The following is an 18153-nucleotide window of genomic DNA, read 5'->3' as shown; positions in this document are numbered from 1 at the left end:
TCAATGTCTTTGTACCACATCATAGCCTGAGCTGAGATCTGTAATTGTGTCAGCTGCTCTTTCTTCTTCTCCTGCGTCCTCCGCTAAGACTTACTTTGAAGGTTACCATACGTAATGCGTCCATGCACAAATGCACACGCCCAGATCAAAGACCCCGGGCTCTATTATTGCTGAAAACACAGCTGTCTGTCTAAACACAAGCTTTTCTAAATGGGGGTCATTTCTTACTCTAATCACTGTTGTGGAGAACGATACAAAATAATACTCTGTTCCTGGGAAGTACTCGACTGAACCGCACCACCATTGGCTTTGATTTGTTGTTCAACCATCTCCTATGTGAATACACCCTGTGGTCTGTAAATGAGAGCTTGTGTTGTTCCACCAGTGTCCCTTATTTAGACATCACAGTGCTCATTAGGTGCATCAGGCTGATATCAAAGTCAGAAAGCAGTGTTGGGGGAGAGAAGCAGGAACTGTCACTGTGTCTCTGTAATGATTTGTCTGACATCTATTCTGCTCCATTGTTAATCCACTGTCATTTTTCTCCAGCTTCTCATCTGTTGACCCTACCTGCTCCGTGATTTCATCGGCTTAAATTCCTTCTCTCATGACTCCAGTGCATCAGTTTACTCCATATATATTTTGACATGTTATATTTTTTGGTTTGGTAAAGCACAAAACTTAATGCTGGTATAGGACGAGAATGGCTTTCTTCCACCTGTTAAACAATATGAAAATTAAAAATATAAAAAGTTGTCCTTAAAGGATGCTGTTCTACATCGAGATTGAATTACTCCAACTTGTTACATCAGAGTGTTCCAGCAAGTCTCTTAAAAGTTAATTCAAAATGCCAGGAACAAGAACTAGAAATAGAAACCATATCCAACCATATCTACACTGGCTCCCTGTGCAGTTTCAATTTAAAACCCTCCTCCTCCTCCTCACGTACATATCCCTTAATTATCCCATCATACCTTAAAGAGCTAGTTTTATTTATTTTAATTATCATCCCAACAGATCTTTCCCTTTCTCGCCCCCTTTCTGTCCCACAAATCCAAACCCTAACACCTCTCCCCTGTTCCTCGTTTTCCTTTCACCCCAACCTGTCTAGGCAGACGCTGCACATCTTTAAATCTGGTTCTATCCGAGATTTTAATCCTGTTAAAAGATCAGTTTTTTTCCTCTCCACTTGTTGTGTGACCTGTTGGGTTTAATGTCTCTCTGTAATATTGTAACTGTCATTTCTGCCTTACTATGTACAGTGTCTTAAGCTAATGTACTGTATGTATAATTTGGCGCTATACATACACATAAAATCTAATTGAATTGATTTCAGTGCAGTAAAAGATGGTGATATTATGGTATAACTCTCTTATTTCTAATGCAAAACAATGGAAATAAAGACATACTATTACAGTAATGTTGTGATATTTCCAAAGTAATTTCCAGGTAATAGCAGCAGCAACATAGTCGCATAATGAGCCTTCACATCAACATGTGTGTGAACCAAAATGAATAATGATTTCAATTGAAATAAGATGGAATGACCATAATATCTGTCTGGCCATTACAAAAAATGGAATAGAATGAGGGATAGATCCTCACTTTAGTAAGAATGGAACCACGGGCGTTTCAGTGTGAGAAAACTTTTCTGTGGAAAGTATAAGTTTATTTAAAATATGGTCTTCTCAGGGCTTTTACTGCCACTATAAGTTTATTTAAAATATGCAAACCTGCAGGGCAGAAGATTGTCTCGCCCTCCTGACAGTGATAGTATTTACAGAAATACTGCGGAATACTTTAGAAAAGTATTTTATAAATACCTACTCTTTTCTTCTACTTCCATCTGTGATCACTTTTTCACTTATCTGGTGCGTCATCTGGAATATTTCCTCTACTCCTAGTTGTGTGACCCACACACACGTCTGGGATTATTTGTTTGTGTCCCTTGGTTGGCGTTAAAGTCATCGCTAACGGTCCTCAGTGTGGATGGTAAAATGTCACCGCAGACGCCCCGATTTTGAATTTCCAATTCGCTTTGAAATACAGAAATTCACCCGCAGCACTTAGACTTCATCAGCATTGTGCGAACTGGTTTGGCAAAGGGTTTTGAATGTGACAGACGTTCATTTACATGTAAATGTCCGGCAGTAATTCATTCCTCACACTGCGTTTGATGTTTTTCTCTTTTTTGGAAAGGCTGCCTGACACATACTGCCACATGGTGAGAAATCAAATTTTTAACGCAGCTGCCATCCGTGTTTAATTCTGACTGGACCTGCAGAGGGGTTATCAAATAAAAATAAGCATATTGTTTCTATTTTTAACAAATAATATGGACTCAAACTTCGTTGTTGTCATAATGTGGCGAGTTCCCAGGATCGTGTTTTTTGGGGGACGACAGAAACCATGTGGATCCCAGGCTGTGCCATCTATACTCGGAGGAGGAAACGGATAAATGGCTTGTAAGAAGGATATTTTCTGCAGTGCAGAAGTTAAGATGAGAGGCATAAACAAAGAGATGATGTGTCCCCCTCCGAGACAGCTCCTCTGATAGGTGGTGATGTGATAGCTCATTTAAAGCGACCCCTCTCTCTCTTATTGTCTTTTGCTTTCTTTTGAAGGAAGATTAAAGCGTCTCTTATGCCATTTGATATCTCTGTGGCAGGGTAAAACTACTGAGCAGCTTTGTGCGGGGTCCATGTAGTGGGTACTGTGGGGGAATCCATTCACATGCATCTTATCAAAGTCCATAAGAGACTACAGCCACAGATGTGTGGGTAATATTCTGCTAACAGAGGCTGATTGTTCATTTATTCCTGTGCCATATCTCTGCCTTCACATTGATTCACTGTCTTTGACACCCAGCATGTGGACGTTGTCATGTTTATGGTGATGGTATATGATATGAATCTGTGCTCTTTCAGGTTTACACCAGATATGGGAAATGCTACACTTTTAATGGCAACAAGAGCACATCCAGGAAAAGCAAGCAGGGTGGAATGGGGAACGGTCTGGAGATCATGCTGGATATACAGCAGGATGAATATCTGCCCATCTGGAGAGAGACAAGTAAGCCTCCAAACTATTTGTCCATTGTAATCCTACGAGCATGAGATCCCTCTGCCGGGGTAAAAATGAAAAAAAGGAAGAAAAAGAACCTGTATCTATTTCTCTGGGTTACATCCTGTAAATAATGCAGCTTTTGATTGCATTCTTGCACCCTGAAAATTCCGATTTGTGAAAGGAGTATTCATGGGAAAAATATATATTGCCTCAGACTTGTGCTTGCATTCTAGTTGTCACATATTATAATTCCCTGCTGGCTTATTTCTCAAACATGACTGAAATATGGTTTGCAGTTAACATCAAACTGAGTTCGAGCTGTCAGATGAGGCAGCAATCTGAAATTCCCTTGTTCTCTCCCTTTGCAACGCTTCGTGTTCGTGCTCCGTTTCATCCTGGAGATGAGACATCCCTGGAGGCTGGCATACGAGTTCAGATCCACAGTCAAGACGAGCCTCCCTACATCCACCAGCTGGGCTTTGGTGTCTCTCCAGGCTTCCAGACCTTTGTCTCATGTCAGGAGCAGAGGGTAGGTCTTCTTCATCACGGTATCTCTGTCTCCCCTCCCACCACCAGCAATCACCAGACTCCCGCTCTTCCTAAAATTGTTGGCCCCTGGTGGTTGAGACTGGGGTCTAATAAATCTCTGTGTGTTTAGCTGACCTACCTGCCCCAGCCCTGGGGGAACTGCCGCTCCTCCAGCAAAGAGAAGTTCCCAGGATACGACAAATACAGCATCAGCGCCTGCCACCTGCTGTGCGAGACCAACGAGGTCGTGCGAGTGTGCAAATGCAGGATGGTTCATATGCCTGGTAAGACCACGCCCCCCGAGCCTCATAATCGGTTCATTATCAAACATCATGTCGTGAGCAAGGTCATGAAATTACATATTTGCAACAACAAAACTGTATAAAGAATTCAGTGTAGTCTTCTGGGTGCAAAGCAAACTTCCCTTTGAAAGATGCATGATAGTTTTTGCAACTGGAACTTTACAGATGTCTCCCATTGCATGATACCAGCTGTCAATCAGACTGGTGTCCACTCATATGTGCTGTAATGTATCGTCTATTTTCCGCTAAATGGGAAAATGAATAAATTGTCTACCACTTTATCCTCCACATGAGGGTTGTGGGCCCGCTGGAGCCAATCCCAGCTGACCCTGGACAACTCACCAGTCCATCGCAGAATAGATTAGAATTTTATTTAAATAGGGACAATACAGTTAACATAGTTCCAATACAAATAATGCAACTAGATGTAGAGTTTGTAGCTATTGCTAGTTTGCAGCTCTTGTCCCTAGGTGGGCTTCTACATGAACAGTATAACAACATATACATGATCAAATGTAAAACTACACTAAAACACAGAACTACATGCTAAAATTACATAACACATTAACATGTAAATGCATATACATAACAAGTACAAGCTAAACACATTCTATTACACATAACAACTGTCAAATGATAAATGTAAGACATAATTAGTACAATAAAGTATTATAAAACTTGGTAAAACTACACTTGACAATACACTGAAACACAATTTACAAGTCAAATAAAGCTTATGTACCTAAAACAATTAAAGGCTAGCTCTGTTTTTCTTTTAGCCAACGCTAAATTTACAGTGTTTTTGCCGTCAGTCAAACAGTAAAAGCCGCTAATCCGTTGTGTGCAGAGCCGTTTCTTGATATATGCGGACTATTCAGCTGCATAGGGCCCCACAGCCACCAGGGGGCCCCCAAACTGCAAGTTCAGACTCATATTTTATTATATTTTTGAGAATTAAAAGTACCTGTCTTTATTTGTATGTATTGGATGCATTCATTATGCATATATTTGCAAAGCATGTAAGTGTTTGTGGGGTAATCAGAAAAAGTTAGGAATCTCTACCTCGAGTTTGAAAAAATAGGGGCCCCCAAATAGTATCTCGCATAGGGCCCCAAACAGCTAGAAACGGCCCTGGTTGTGTGGCCGTAAATGGGAAGATAAAATAAATTAATTACAATACAAATTTGACATCATGTGTTATTGGAGGAGACCTGAAACTGAAGTTTCCCATAGACCATACACCTGAAGACTGCATCTTTTTTTATATACAGTCTATAGTTTAAACAATTCAAAATTCATTCAATTTCATATTTGCAGTGACAAAACTACTTAAATTGAGAGAGATCAGAGTTACTTGTTTCCAGTATTTCCCAGTGATTAAAACGGTGTGATCTCACATGATGGAGGAAAAAGCAGCCAGAGCAGTATTTGCATGATATTACCCGACTGTCATCATTTTCAGGCCACTTGAACGCTTGCAGCAGAGGTACAAATATAATTTGGGTTGCCTGACCTTGATGCTTGCTATCTGGAGTGGGTTGCTCTTCAGCTTCCTGGTCGGTGACGCATCTAAACCACACGTTCACACAATCAGTGTGGTGGAAGTGTAGCTTACAGTGCTTCAAGTAGTTCATGTCTACATTAAAATTATTAATTAAATGCAAGAGTTTGTTACCTACAGACTCTTAATTTCTCATCATTCCTGACAGTGTTATTTTTATTTATTTATAAAGAAAACATGTCAAACTATCTCACCCAATTAAAAAAATATAAATTATGACACATTTGTGCATAATATAACATTTCTGACCATTTTTGCAAGTTACAGAAAGGTTACAGACTAAAACACCTGTTGCTAAAACAACAGCAATGTAATTGCTTGGTTAATTAATCTAAATATAATTGTATGCATGCAGTATTAAATAAAGCTTAAGTAAAAAAACAAGTAAACATAGTTCGTGAACGAGTAATTAACGACAATGAAAACCTCACAAAGTCAACTTTCCTTTTCCATCTCCCTTCTCTTCTACACATCTTTAGACTTCGATTTTTCTCAATAACTGCTAGAACATTTATCTTGCTCATTTAAAAAAAAAAAAGGTTTTTAAATCAATGAAAGTCTCTTCTTCTTCTCCTCCGTGTGGCACCAGCGTGGAACAGGTCGGGCGGAGCCTCTATTGACAAGCCGCCACTACTTGACTCGTCGAAAATCGATTTACGTGGATTAATTTTTTAAGTTAAAACTCACCGATGTATAAGAGAATACATCATCTTTATTTGAAAACATTGGACCAATTCGTTTTACACAAATCCAACCAAAAACAATCCTATGGCCTTTGTTTAATCTGGTCGCTAAAATAATATCTGTCTGTTTTTGTGTTTATGTTCTTCCTTTGTTTGATTGAGTCTTCCATCGCATAGTAACTATAAATCTATAAATGTTTAATACGTCAGGTTTATTTTCATCCAAAAGCTAATTAAGAAGGTCTTGAGTGCATGGAGTCTGAATCTGTAAATGCGGCCACTTTGACTGACATGTCTAACAAGTAAGCATATTTGTAGCGATTCTATTTGAAGATACAGCGTGGAAACTTTGAATGTTTGCATGAATCATTTCCATATTTACACAGTGCACCTGACATTTGCAGCTCCACTTAGTCACAGAGTTGAAATATGAGCGGATTCATATGAATAGACAACTGGGTGTGAGAGTTCTGACTCGAGGTAAGTTTTAATAAAGATCTAAACTCGCACACTAGCAACTGAAGGTGGAGTTTTGACAAAGGAAATCTCTTTCAGATTATAATACAGTTTATACGCCTCCCATTTTACAGGCTGGTGTTCAAGCTAGATATAATCCAGATATGCTTAAAGGTGCCATATGTAAGAATGTGGCCAAAAACAGTTACTACATTCAAATTCAAAAAACCGAGGTCTTTTAGGTTTCGTTTTCTGATGTAACTGGCAACCCGTGGTTGCTCGGCAGCTGAGACTCTACTGACTGCTATGATTGGTAGACGGCGGTAGGTGGCGCCACATAGCAAATATGATTTGCAGTCTGCAAAATATTTTTTTTTAATGCAAATATTTTGTCTGTACTGTTGTTGTTGGTGAGTTCAGTTTGTTATATGAACATTATCCCTGAGTCTCTGTGACATATTATGAGGATTTTATGGCCAGTTGCTTTAGATTTATTAAAATCAGATTTAGACTGCAGACTAAATATTATATTCAATATCAATATAACAAAGGTTTGAACCAAAGTCTCTGTGTTTGTTGGTTTCTGTCCATAAAATAAATACTAGGAAAACGGCAGTTATCGGATTTTATCACAATAATTATTGAGCGTGGGGAAATTGCATCTTTGATTGCAGTTGCAATTATTCAAATGAATGAGACAAATACAAAAAAAGGCTAGTTTTTTAGGACAGAAGGAACAGAAGCATGTTGCGTTCCATAGTGAAGTATTACATCAGATATGATATCAATTATATCAGATGCATTTAACACTGCAGCTTTTGTGCGGCGTCAGAAGAGGCCTTTGGTCAGCTCGCTTTAAGTTTGACTGCAAATCTCAGTGGTGAATAAAACGTATTGTTGCACTGCTTTTCATTCAGAACACATTTATCTTTACAGATTGCCAGAGGAGCATGAGGCCAACTTGGGAATTGAAATCTTTAACAGCCTCGATCTAACAACAACACCTTGTCGATGAGAAATTAAGAGACCTGTGCCTAAAACAAATGATTTTTTCTTTATATATATATATGTTTTTTTTGTCTTGCGGCAGTCACTCAGAATTATACATTGTAAGTTTTTTTTGTTATTATTTATGAGAGAAACGGCACACATTTGTTTTGGTAATCCATTTCTTTGTAGGACTCGCTCTCATAATCCAACTGTTTACTGTCGTCTTCACACAGCAGCAGATTCTCATTAGCATGTGTTTACATAATCCAACACACTCTGTCTCTCCTAGTTTTTCCACTTTACTGTTTTGTTGTTGTTGTTTTTTATAGTTTTGTTGTTTAACTTTAACTCAGTTTAAGCCACCAGATCATATTTTCCATTAGCGATAGTACCTAGTACCTCATGTTTTTTTGTTTTTTTTTAGTACCTGCTCTGGTGAGATTCATAGCGAGCTGAGCTGAAACTAAAATGTGACGTCGTTCAGACGGCCGGCCACTGATCTGGTCAGAGAGTGCCGTCATGAGCGCGACGTCCTACATGGGATTCAAACCGAACAATGCCAAACTATAGATCAGTTAAAAACTTGTTTATCGGCAACATATAGCAAGGAAATAGTCTAAAATCTTAATATTTAACAGAGGTGTATTTAGCGACAGTGCTACGGAAAGTTGGCGATTGTGAGCCGAAAACAACGGCTTTACTAGTCCCTATTTTTTTGTGTTCGTATAAAAAAACGGCAACGGCAGTTTCATGCAGCGGTGCTATGACGACCCGGCCCACGTTGAGGAGCTACTATATACTATACTATAGTAATGAAAAACGTCACTGATACCAAACACGAGTAGCATTGGGATCGTGGTCTTAAAGGCGCCATATGTAAGATGGTGCCAAAAACAGTTACTACGCTCAAATTCAAAATACCAAGGTCTTTTAGGTTTCGTTTTCACCGCCGCTGTAGCTCAGACGTAACTGGCAAACCCCGTGGTTGCTCGGCAGCTGAGACTCTACTGACTGCAATGATTGGTAGACGGCGGTAGGTGGCGCCACATGCCAAAACATGATTTCAAATCATTAATGTGATTTGCGATCCGCAAATTTTTTTTTAATAATCCGAAAATTTTGTCTGTACTGTTGTTGTTGGTGAGTTTAGTTTGTTATATGAATATTATTTCTGAGTCTATGTAACATAGTAGTAGGATTTTATGGCCAGTTGCTTCAGATTTATTACATAATGCACCTTTAATCCTAGTTTGGGGTCGAAATCATGTTCCCATTTATGTGGAAATTGAATTAAACTGAATTAGTATAATAAAGAAGAATAAAGTACGGCACACATAAGCTGGTATCATCACGTGATGGTTTACTGGATATAACTTTTCACATTTTGTGAAATTTCTTTGCAGCTTTATCTGAAGAGCTTGTGGTCGCCTTTGTGGCCATTACTACTATTAATGGCCACAAAGTAATAAAACATTTTATGTGTCCACATATATTTCCTGCACTCTGTGGTGTTTGAAGCAAAACTGTGTTTTCCCCCAGATCTTTTGGGCTGATATTAATATTTTATTGTTCCACTCTATTTCTGTATCTGGATGACCACCTCCCAAAAAAACACCATTAAGTTGTTTTTGCTCTTCATATGTAGACAACATAGACTGTGCTTTTGCCTCCACACATTTCTGTGCAGACAGTAATATTATAATGATATAATATTGGTATTAAATCAAAGCATTTCTTCTCCGTTTATTCAAAATACAAAATCATAACCGTTCCTCCTCCAGTCGTGAGATATTATTTGAAACGAACATTGTTTTTTCAACGGCAAACAAACACATCTTTTGCCAATTAATTGTGTTTCTGATGAATACCTGTCATTAACAGTCTGGTTCAATGTGTGAGTCAGCGAAGGAAGTGACTCATTGATTGTTTTTTAAAGACTTTCTAAATATGCCTCGCGGGTGGAGCCAGCCAGCATGCTCCATTTCTCAGTGCCATCAAGGACGAACGTCCAAGACGGTCCAGTCTCCGTGGACGCAAACCCGTCCTCGTTTTGTTACCGCCTTCATTTGGAGATGAATGATAAGCTGCGGCGCGTTGTTCGCCGCCGCGGCTCCTCATTGCACACAGATACGGGTCACTGATCATTTTGTTTCTGATTGATCAGACTCATTTTCTCTTTCTCCTCTCCAGGAACTGCAGATATCTGCCCTCCCAGTAAAATCAACTGTGTTGACAAAGCACTCGGTAAGAAACAATCTTCCCTCATTTCTTTTCTCATTACAATAGATAGGAAATGGAAACACAATCACTAAATATAATAAGGGCTTTTTTTCCCCTCTGTAATACAAATACCTGGAGGTAGACGAGATATTTCAAAATGACTTTTCCTCACTGTGATTTAGTCACTTTAGAGCTTGATGGCTGTGCCGTCGCTATTGTTCCACTGTTAATATTTAAACAAGGCTCCATTGCTGTGTCTCTGCACCCCCTCCACGCCCCACCCTCAGTTTTTTTTTTTTTATTCCACTCTCCTTCAGCAGACTGTGACTGAACCAAGGTGCCTTACTTTCAAAGACAAAAAAAAAAAGGGGGACATTTTTATGGCAAATGTATAAGTACAATTATCATCTCTGAGCCAAAATAAGCCAGACATTTAATTATGTCTCTCTTCAAAAACCCACTTGAAATATGGCCGAATAAAACCGTAGATATATCTTATAAAGAGAGGCCACATTCATGTGATGTCATCATATTCCCTAATCATAGTGTGAATAAACCCCCCCCCCCCCCCTTCCATGAAAACATAATTTGTATATTTATATTGCAAAGGTGTTTTGTTCTTACAAGACAAAGACAAAGAAAATGTGCCGTGTCTGCTCCTGCATATAAATAAGCTAGTCACTAGTTGCGAAATATATAAATCATTACGTTATAATTACTGCATTAATTGCTCCCTCTGCTTCTCTTTGTTTGGGCTGAATATGTTGAGAATTTGAAAAGAGAAAATAGAAAAAGGTATTTACTATCCTGTGTTTGGTTTGTTGTGGGGTTTTTTTTGCCTTCATGTTAATTGTTTGTAAGCCGTGGAAACAATCACAGACGAATTTACTGCATTATTTATTCTCTGAGCAAAAACTGTTATTGCCTGTTAACTAATACACTTCGACTAACAAACGTTTTTGTTATTTAAAAAGGAAAAACTATACATTTCTCTGTTAAGTCTATATTGCCAGTGGTTTTTTGGGGGGAGTTTGCACATTTTGTATTTTAGAAGCTATAATCAATTTGTTACATTAAAACTATCTGTGCACAAACCAGACACTCTGGAGAGAATGTTCCCGCATTACCTGAAAGCACTTATTCACCACCACCAGTGGGGAACTTATTTCTTATCAAGGGCCATTTCCCTTTTGAGGGCCATACAAAGTTATTGAACGCGTATATCACACTAACCTCTCCAGTCCAAAACGCTGCTGTGGTTTTTTTTTGTAAAAACCTATCCACATACTCGGATGCCACATCGGGCTTCCTGTTGTTAGCGATAACCTCTTCTTTCTGTCCAAAAACCAGAGAGTGGCTTCACAACAAATCCTGTCTCTGTCAGAGTTTGTTTGGTCTGTTTGTGGGAAAAGTGCCGGCTGGACATAAAACTCCACCAAAGTGCCATTGATTATTTATTTAGGTATTTATTTATTTATTTATGAATTGCCCCGCGGGTCAGATCAAACTGTCTGGATGTCCAGAGATATTCTGGAAGTGGGATGTTCTTCAAGGAGGGGGGTGAGGACTATTCAGTTGGTTACTCCTGGATGCCAATAAAATCTTGCACAGTGAACCCTTAATAATGCTGTGGGCTGACACAAAATCGTCGCCTTTACTTACTATTCTGTGTCCTGTCACGTATGTTTGTGTCTGTCTTCTTACTGCCAACAACCAGGCCCACTTAATATCTATTAAACCCCCCCGTTTCCATTGTTTCCATTGCAGCACAGCTGCAGAAGAACAGCGGGGACACCTGTCCGTGTGAGACGCCCTGTAATCTCACCCGCTACGGTAAAGAGCTCTCCATGGTTAAAATCCCCAGCAAGGGCTCGGCTCGCTACCTCTCCAGGAAATATGACAAGTCGGAGGAGTACATCAGGTACGACGTAGAGCCTTTCGACAAGACTAAAGTCACTTATGTGCAATGATGTGGCGTTCAATAAAAAGGACTATAAACTATGACCTCTAGACTGTAATCGCAAACAACCATAAACAAAAAATCAATCGTGGTTTTATACATACATCAATTTATACGTTTATTCGTTTGGTAATGGGATGCTGATTGTCAGGGACGACACACACACAAGTAGTAAATACTTACAGTAATACAGTATATTATTATACTGTATACTATATATTTATATTTTAGCTTATTGCTGTTATAAAATATTAAGGTCTAATACGTAGATGATTATGACATTTTAGTTATTAAATTCCACATTTGTGCACGACTTTGCCAACACAGTGTAGCAATGATAATAATTCAAACTACATTATCTTTTTTGTTCTTCTATTGAACTCATACTGATGATAGATAAACTAAATATCTACCCCATTCCTATTAGACACAACATAGTTTATAGACTACTTTATCCCATCACAATGTCTTTATTTTGTTTGGAAGTAAATGATATCTTGCTTTGAATATTACTTGCACAGTTTTGAACTGAATCAGTTCATTTGTGTGGTCTGAATGAACGGATATGCATTTCATTCCTAATCATTTGGAACGTGGTATAAAGTAAACGCTCTTTTAATATTGGCAGGTTTTGTTTTATGTGTGAATCCAGAGCGAGATCAGAGACATGGTGATGACAGAGCAGACTGGCAGTGTTTTTCTCCTCATCTCAGTTAAACCCCAGAAACACCTCATTATCTCACATTGGATGCTTAGAACTGTGTAAAGCGCTTTAGGCCTGACAATCCCATGATGGCAATTTACAGTGTGCATGGCGTTGACTTAGTGTGCTACAGTTTTATCAGTTACATTTTCTAACAAACCTGCAAATGACTTTGTTTCCTACGTCGTCCGTCCGCTCTCTGCTTGTTTTTCCAGAGACAACTTCCTGGTCTTGGACATCTTCTTTGAAGCTCTGAACTATGAAACTATTGAGCAGAAGAAAGCCTATGATGTCGCAGGTTTATTGGGTAAGAGTTTCTTTCATGTTTTTCCTTTAAAATCTCTGACAAAATCACACAGACCTGCAGCTGATTGCCGGAGTGACAGGTGTTGTTGTAATAGCAGCACTCACCTCTTATTGATATTAGCAGGGAAAAGTGGGAAAAGCTTTGGCGTCGTGTCTTTTGTGCCTTTTTTTTCCTGTGAGTACACTCTCTTTTTCAGGTGACATTGGAGGACAGATGGGCTTATTCATCGGAGCCAGCATCCTGACAGTCTTAGAAATACTGGATTACATCTATGAGGTACAGTGTACGTGGCGGTCCGCTCACGCAGTCAATCACCAAGCGGAATGAGAACGCTGCTGTGCAATAATTAGAAATAATTAACAGCTATTGTCCTACTTCGTTATAATCAACAGTCGCTATTTACAAAACACATCAGTGCACCGTCATCTGTTTTAATTTTCCTCCATATTGACGGTTTTTTTTTCTCCTTGTAAATGTTAACCACAGATTGTGTCAGTGTTTATCAGGATTCCTTTCCGGACATTATCACGTCAACATCGCGCAGTGTCAATGTTATCACTTGTTATGCATGTGAGAAGTTTCATTAGATTTCCAGGCAGGAGACAGTAATATCCGCTCAGGCCTGCGCTGACGACATGCTTCTAACGCTCATCGTGAAATGAACTCCTGCCTCAGCTCGATCCCTTCAAAGCAGAGGTGTCAAACTGGCGGCCCGTGGGCCCCAATCGATTACATGCGGCCCACCGCTTACTGTAATATCGTGTTATAAAGAAAACATGGTACTCTTCTTTTAAACACAGTGTGTGTCGCTGAGACACAGCTGCCAGCGAGGTGATGAAAATATAACACTTGCTAGCAATATTTTCATAAAAGTAATAATAATAATACTTCTGGTTATAATTATCTCCTTATTTAATGTATTATATTCAGCATTAAATTACATACATATAAGCTTGTTTGGTATTTTCATTTGCCATGGTACTATTAAATAAAATAATAATTTGCAGACTGCAAATCATGTTTATGTTTTGAAATTATGTTTTGGCATGTGGCGCCACCTACCGCCGTCTACCAATCATTGCAGTCTCAGCTGCTGAGCCACCACGGGTTGCCAGTTACGTCTGAGCTACAATGGCGGAGAAAACGAAACCCCTAGAAATGTAATGAATAATAATAATAATAATAATAATAATAATAATAATAATAATAAAAAAAGGCCTTGGTATTTTGAATTTGAGTGTAGTAACTGTTTTTGGCCACATTCTTACATATGGCGCCTTTAATTTAAAATGTATTGAATAAAAGGTTTATTTTGCATCATCATGTTTTATTATTGTGAAGGATACATCATTCCATATCCAAAGAAAGCGATTTTACTTGTGTGAAATATCACCATGAATATCTTGTATATTGTGTTATAATGTTAATCTGCTGAACGTTTCTGTAGACCTTGAGAGTGAGAATAAACTCTCTTTCACCCTCCCTGTGCTACAAGGTGACCAAGCGCCGGCTACAGCGCCTGGTCAGGCCGCAGAAAGAGGAGAAGAAGATTCAGCAGCAGAGCAGCACTGTCTCCACAGTGGGTGTGGAGGAAGTGAAAGCAAAGGTACAGCACATACATATACAGTTTACACTCTGTTTTACTAACAAATGACAGTGTTTTGTGTCAAGTGTACAACTTTCCCCGCAGCACTGTCGCCGCTTTGGAGAATGACAAGAGAGTAATTTAGGGAAAAGCAAATGAATGTGTTTTTCCACTCTGATAATAATAATAATGAAGATCGTAACGTCGCTAATTAATCTCCCCCCGGAGCTGAATTGACTTGCATTACATTGTCTCGGATGCTTATTTTGTTTCATTAGCTTTCTTGTCGCACATCGAACTGTAATTTGATGCGACAAAGAGGAGCTGCAGTGACTGCAGAGTTTTCATTTCTAACGAGTCAGCCAGGGAAAGTAAAAATCTGTTTTTGTTACAATTCAATTATCACAGTCTTGGTTGCATGCGGATGCTGTAAAATCAGATTTCACTCATCTTTGTTTTCAGGTTGAGACGCACTGGTTTACATCGTCTGTTTAACAAAAAGTGAGGCTCAGTTCTGCACTGAATGCTGCAGTGCGAAAGTTTTGGTGAATTTGTTGTTGATTTTGTTTCTTTTGTTTCTTTTGTGATCTATGTTTTGTCGAGCAATACTATCACACCTGCCTGAGGGAGTTTGTGTGTAGGCGAGTGGAGGCAGGAAGCATTTATCCTCAAAGTTTTTGTTTTTTTAAACTTTTCATGTGCACGTCTGTGTTTTCAGCTCCAACCAATTTTGCAGCTCACTTTACTCACGCAATGTTGCTGCTGCCTCCATCTGTCTTTACGTAAAACTAGTGCTGGTCATTATACCGTTTTTGTTTGTTTTAATGTTTTTTTTATTATATGAATTTTTCATACACAGTTGGTGTAGTGGTTAGCACTTTTGCCTTTTGCAGGCACAAGGACTTTTCTGCATGTTCTCTCCATGTGTGTGTCCACAGTCCATAATCTGTCGATTATTTTCTCGATTAATCGGTTGGTCAGTGTTTGTTAAACCTGGAAATGTTGTTTTGTCCACAAACCAAAATGATTCAGTCTTAATGATTTCTTTGTTATGTGGAGCAAAGAAACAAATAAAATATTGACATTTAAGAAGCTAAAACAATCAGAAATCTTGTTTTAATCATGAAAAAAGCTTCAAACTGGCGATTAATTTAGTAATCGATGAATAATCGATTCATCGATTCATCGTTTCAGCTCTGGTTGTTTTTCTCAATGTGTCCCTGTGATGTAACCCTCCTTTCACCCTATGTCAGCTGAGATTGACATGATGATGATTTGTTTCATATACTGCAAGACTGGTATATGAAATATGGAACATGACACAGCAAAATACTGTTCCCAGATAAAATGTCCCCACAAAGATGGGTTTGTGTGTTTTTTTCTCTCACTGGAACATGGTAAAATAATACAGCTGTATATCCTGAAACCGTTGAAACTTTGAAAAATACTGTGATATACATTTTTGGTGTGCAGTCCTGCGATGGCAGCACAAGATCTAAATATCACAATACTGAGAAAGACGTGAAGTTTGGACATAGAAATACATGTAGTTCGTGGTCTCTACATGAGAGTGGAGTGCTTTTTTCCCCCCACATTTTAAAAAACGATCTTCTTTCATCTGCTTCCCACAGGAGCCTCATGACATGACACGAAATCACCCTGAGGGGGCGTACGCCAACACGATTCTCCCCAACCACCACCACCCTCACCACCATCACGCCGGACACCACGGGGTGTTTGAGGACTTTGCTTGCTAGAGCCGACCATCATTTCCAGTCCTGGTGACAACAAAAGATATGAGCTGTCTGTGAGATTAATCACAGACCCTTGGCATATTTGTCATTCCTTTGCTGTCACCAGTGAAGAGCTACAGCCAAAGTCAGACACCAAAGCTGTGCTGCTAACAAACCACTTGTATGTGCAGTATGTCGGCACAAATTTGGACACAGCTTTCTCTCTCTTTCTCCCTCTTCCCCATCTCTCCCTCCCTCCCTGTCTATCTCCCCCTCTCTGGATTGGGCTCCTTTCAGTGTTTGTCCTGAGAAGTCGGGGCAATTTGTGATTTCAGGACCAATTTTTGGTACATGATCACTTCAAGGGAACAAGTGGAGGACTGCATGTCACCTCGATCCAGTTTATATTCTAAAAAAAAAAAAAAATATGATTTATTTATTTATTCCGCTGACATCTCTGATATCTTTTCTGTCAGTATCCATCTGCGACGACTCCTCTATTTCAACAAAAAAAACAAAAAACTCTGTGCCATACCAAGCCATTACGCATTCTAAATTATGTAATTATTTAAAGAGATACTATTATACTATATGTTCTATATTGTATACAAGATGAGAATACTTCATTAAAGAGATCTTATTCATGTTACGGCCATTTCAAAGTATGGGGTGAAATGTTGAACCTACTCGCCGCATCTTTCCACACGATACAGTTTGTCTGGATGTGGTTGAGGTGTTAGATCGTAGCACTGTACCTGTACATAAAGTCAGTCCAACTGTACATGAGAACGTTCTCCACAAAAAAAAAACAGTCCTGGTTTAGTTGTTGTTGTTTATATTACGTTAATACTATATATATATGTATACATGTATACATATATGTGTATATGTATATATATATGCATATGTACGTATACATATATGTATATACGTATGTGTGTATATATATACATATATGTGTGGATATATATATACATATATACATATATGTGTGTGTATATATATACACATATATACATATGTATGTATATGTATATGCATATATACATGTGTGTGTATATATATATACATATATACATATATGTATATATATAAGTAATTTTAGTTATTTATACATTTTAAATAAACAAAAAAAAACGTATTTTATATGACAAATAGAAATCACGATTGTAGCAAATAACTGTAGACTTAACAAGATGCAGATCCACACATCAATGCATTTGTAACAAAAATTTGTGAACTGTAAGGAATCCATTCATTTCACACGCTCTTTTTTTTTTTTTTACTTAAACATTTTCCAAGACCACGCCGATGATACGTATATATGTGGAATGTATGATACTTTCAGTTATGACGCGCTTGTACCGGAATGACTTATTATCACTTAATTGTGCCCACATCTCCACTCTTCACTTCAGTTAGCGTCATAACTTTAAGCTGACTTAAGCAATAAGAGACAGAATTAAATCTTTTTTTTTTTTTTTTTTTTGCCAAGTCATCTCTTTCAGCTGTGGGCCAGAGCCACTGTAAAGGTGTAGCTGCTATTTACAGTGTAGACCTGACATCTGTGTGTGTGTGTGTGTGTGTGAGAGAGAGTGTACGGTGACATTTTGCACACATGACTGTGCACATTAAACTGAAAGGAAGAGTTTTATTGCAGTTGTAAGGTAAAAAAAAAAAAAAATCAATTTCCACAACTGCTGAGAGGAGACTTACTGTGTGTATATATAAACACTGTTCCAGAGGCTGAAATATTCTTCATGGATTACTTTAACCTAAACATTTTAAGAGCACAAGTTCACTGAGAGTGAATACAGAACACCTTGTTTCATTGTCGTGACCAAAGGTCGGCCTTTTTTTCCACTGCACGAATGTAGCAAACGTCAACATGAGGATTCACGTGACCTGTTATTTTAGCGACTTGTGATGATTTGATTCATGTTTGTGTGAATGTTTACACATTTTAGAGTTAAACTCCTGGAGAAATTCATGCACATATTCCAAATAATAGATGCAGTTGTAGTCGGAGGTGGAAAGAGGACTGAAATATGCTATTTAA

The 18153-nt window shown here is 38.6% G+C and overlaps 1 protein-coding gene across 1 annotated transcript in view; it reads left to right on the top strand.

Moving 5' to 3' along the window:
* The window catches only part of asic4a (acid-sensing (proton-gated) ion channel family member 4a), a gene marked incomplete at its 3' end in the record, with an annotated part of 80580 nt that extends 64462 nt beyond the window's left edge, over window positions 1-16118 (top strand). Inside the window, exons 2-10 of the mRNA XM_083908551.1 lie at window positions 2928-3072; window positions 3468-3595; window positions 3725-3878; window positions 9777-9830; window positions 11574-11727; window positions 12685-12776; window positions 12973-13052; window positions 14272-14382; window positions 15993-16118. Coding sequence (XP_083764677.1) covers window positions 2928-3072; window positions 3468-3595; window positions 3725-3878; window positions 9777-9830; window positions 11574-11727; window positions 12685-12776; window positions 12973-13052; window positions 14272-14382; window positions 15993-16118 — 1044 coding nt within the window. The remainder of the gene's footprint in view (window positions 1-2927; window positions 3073-3467; window positions 3596-3724; window positions 3879-9776; window positions 9831-11573; window positions 11728-12684; window positions 12777-12972; window positions 13053-14271; window positions 14383-15992) is intronic.
* Window positions 16119-18153: the final 2035 nt, after the last annotated feature.

The sequence above is a fragment of the Microchirus variegatus genome (assembly GCF_963457635.1).
Source record: "Microchirus variegatus genome assembly, chromosome: 22".
NCBI lineage: Eukaryota > Metazoa > Chordata > Actinopteri > Pleuronectiformes > Soleidae > Microchirus > Microchirus variegatus.
This window is presented reverse-complemented; position numbering and strand designations above follow the sequence as displayed.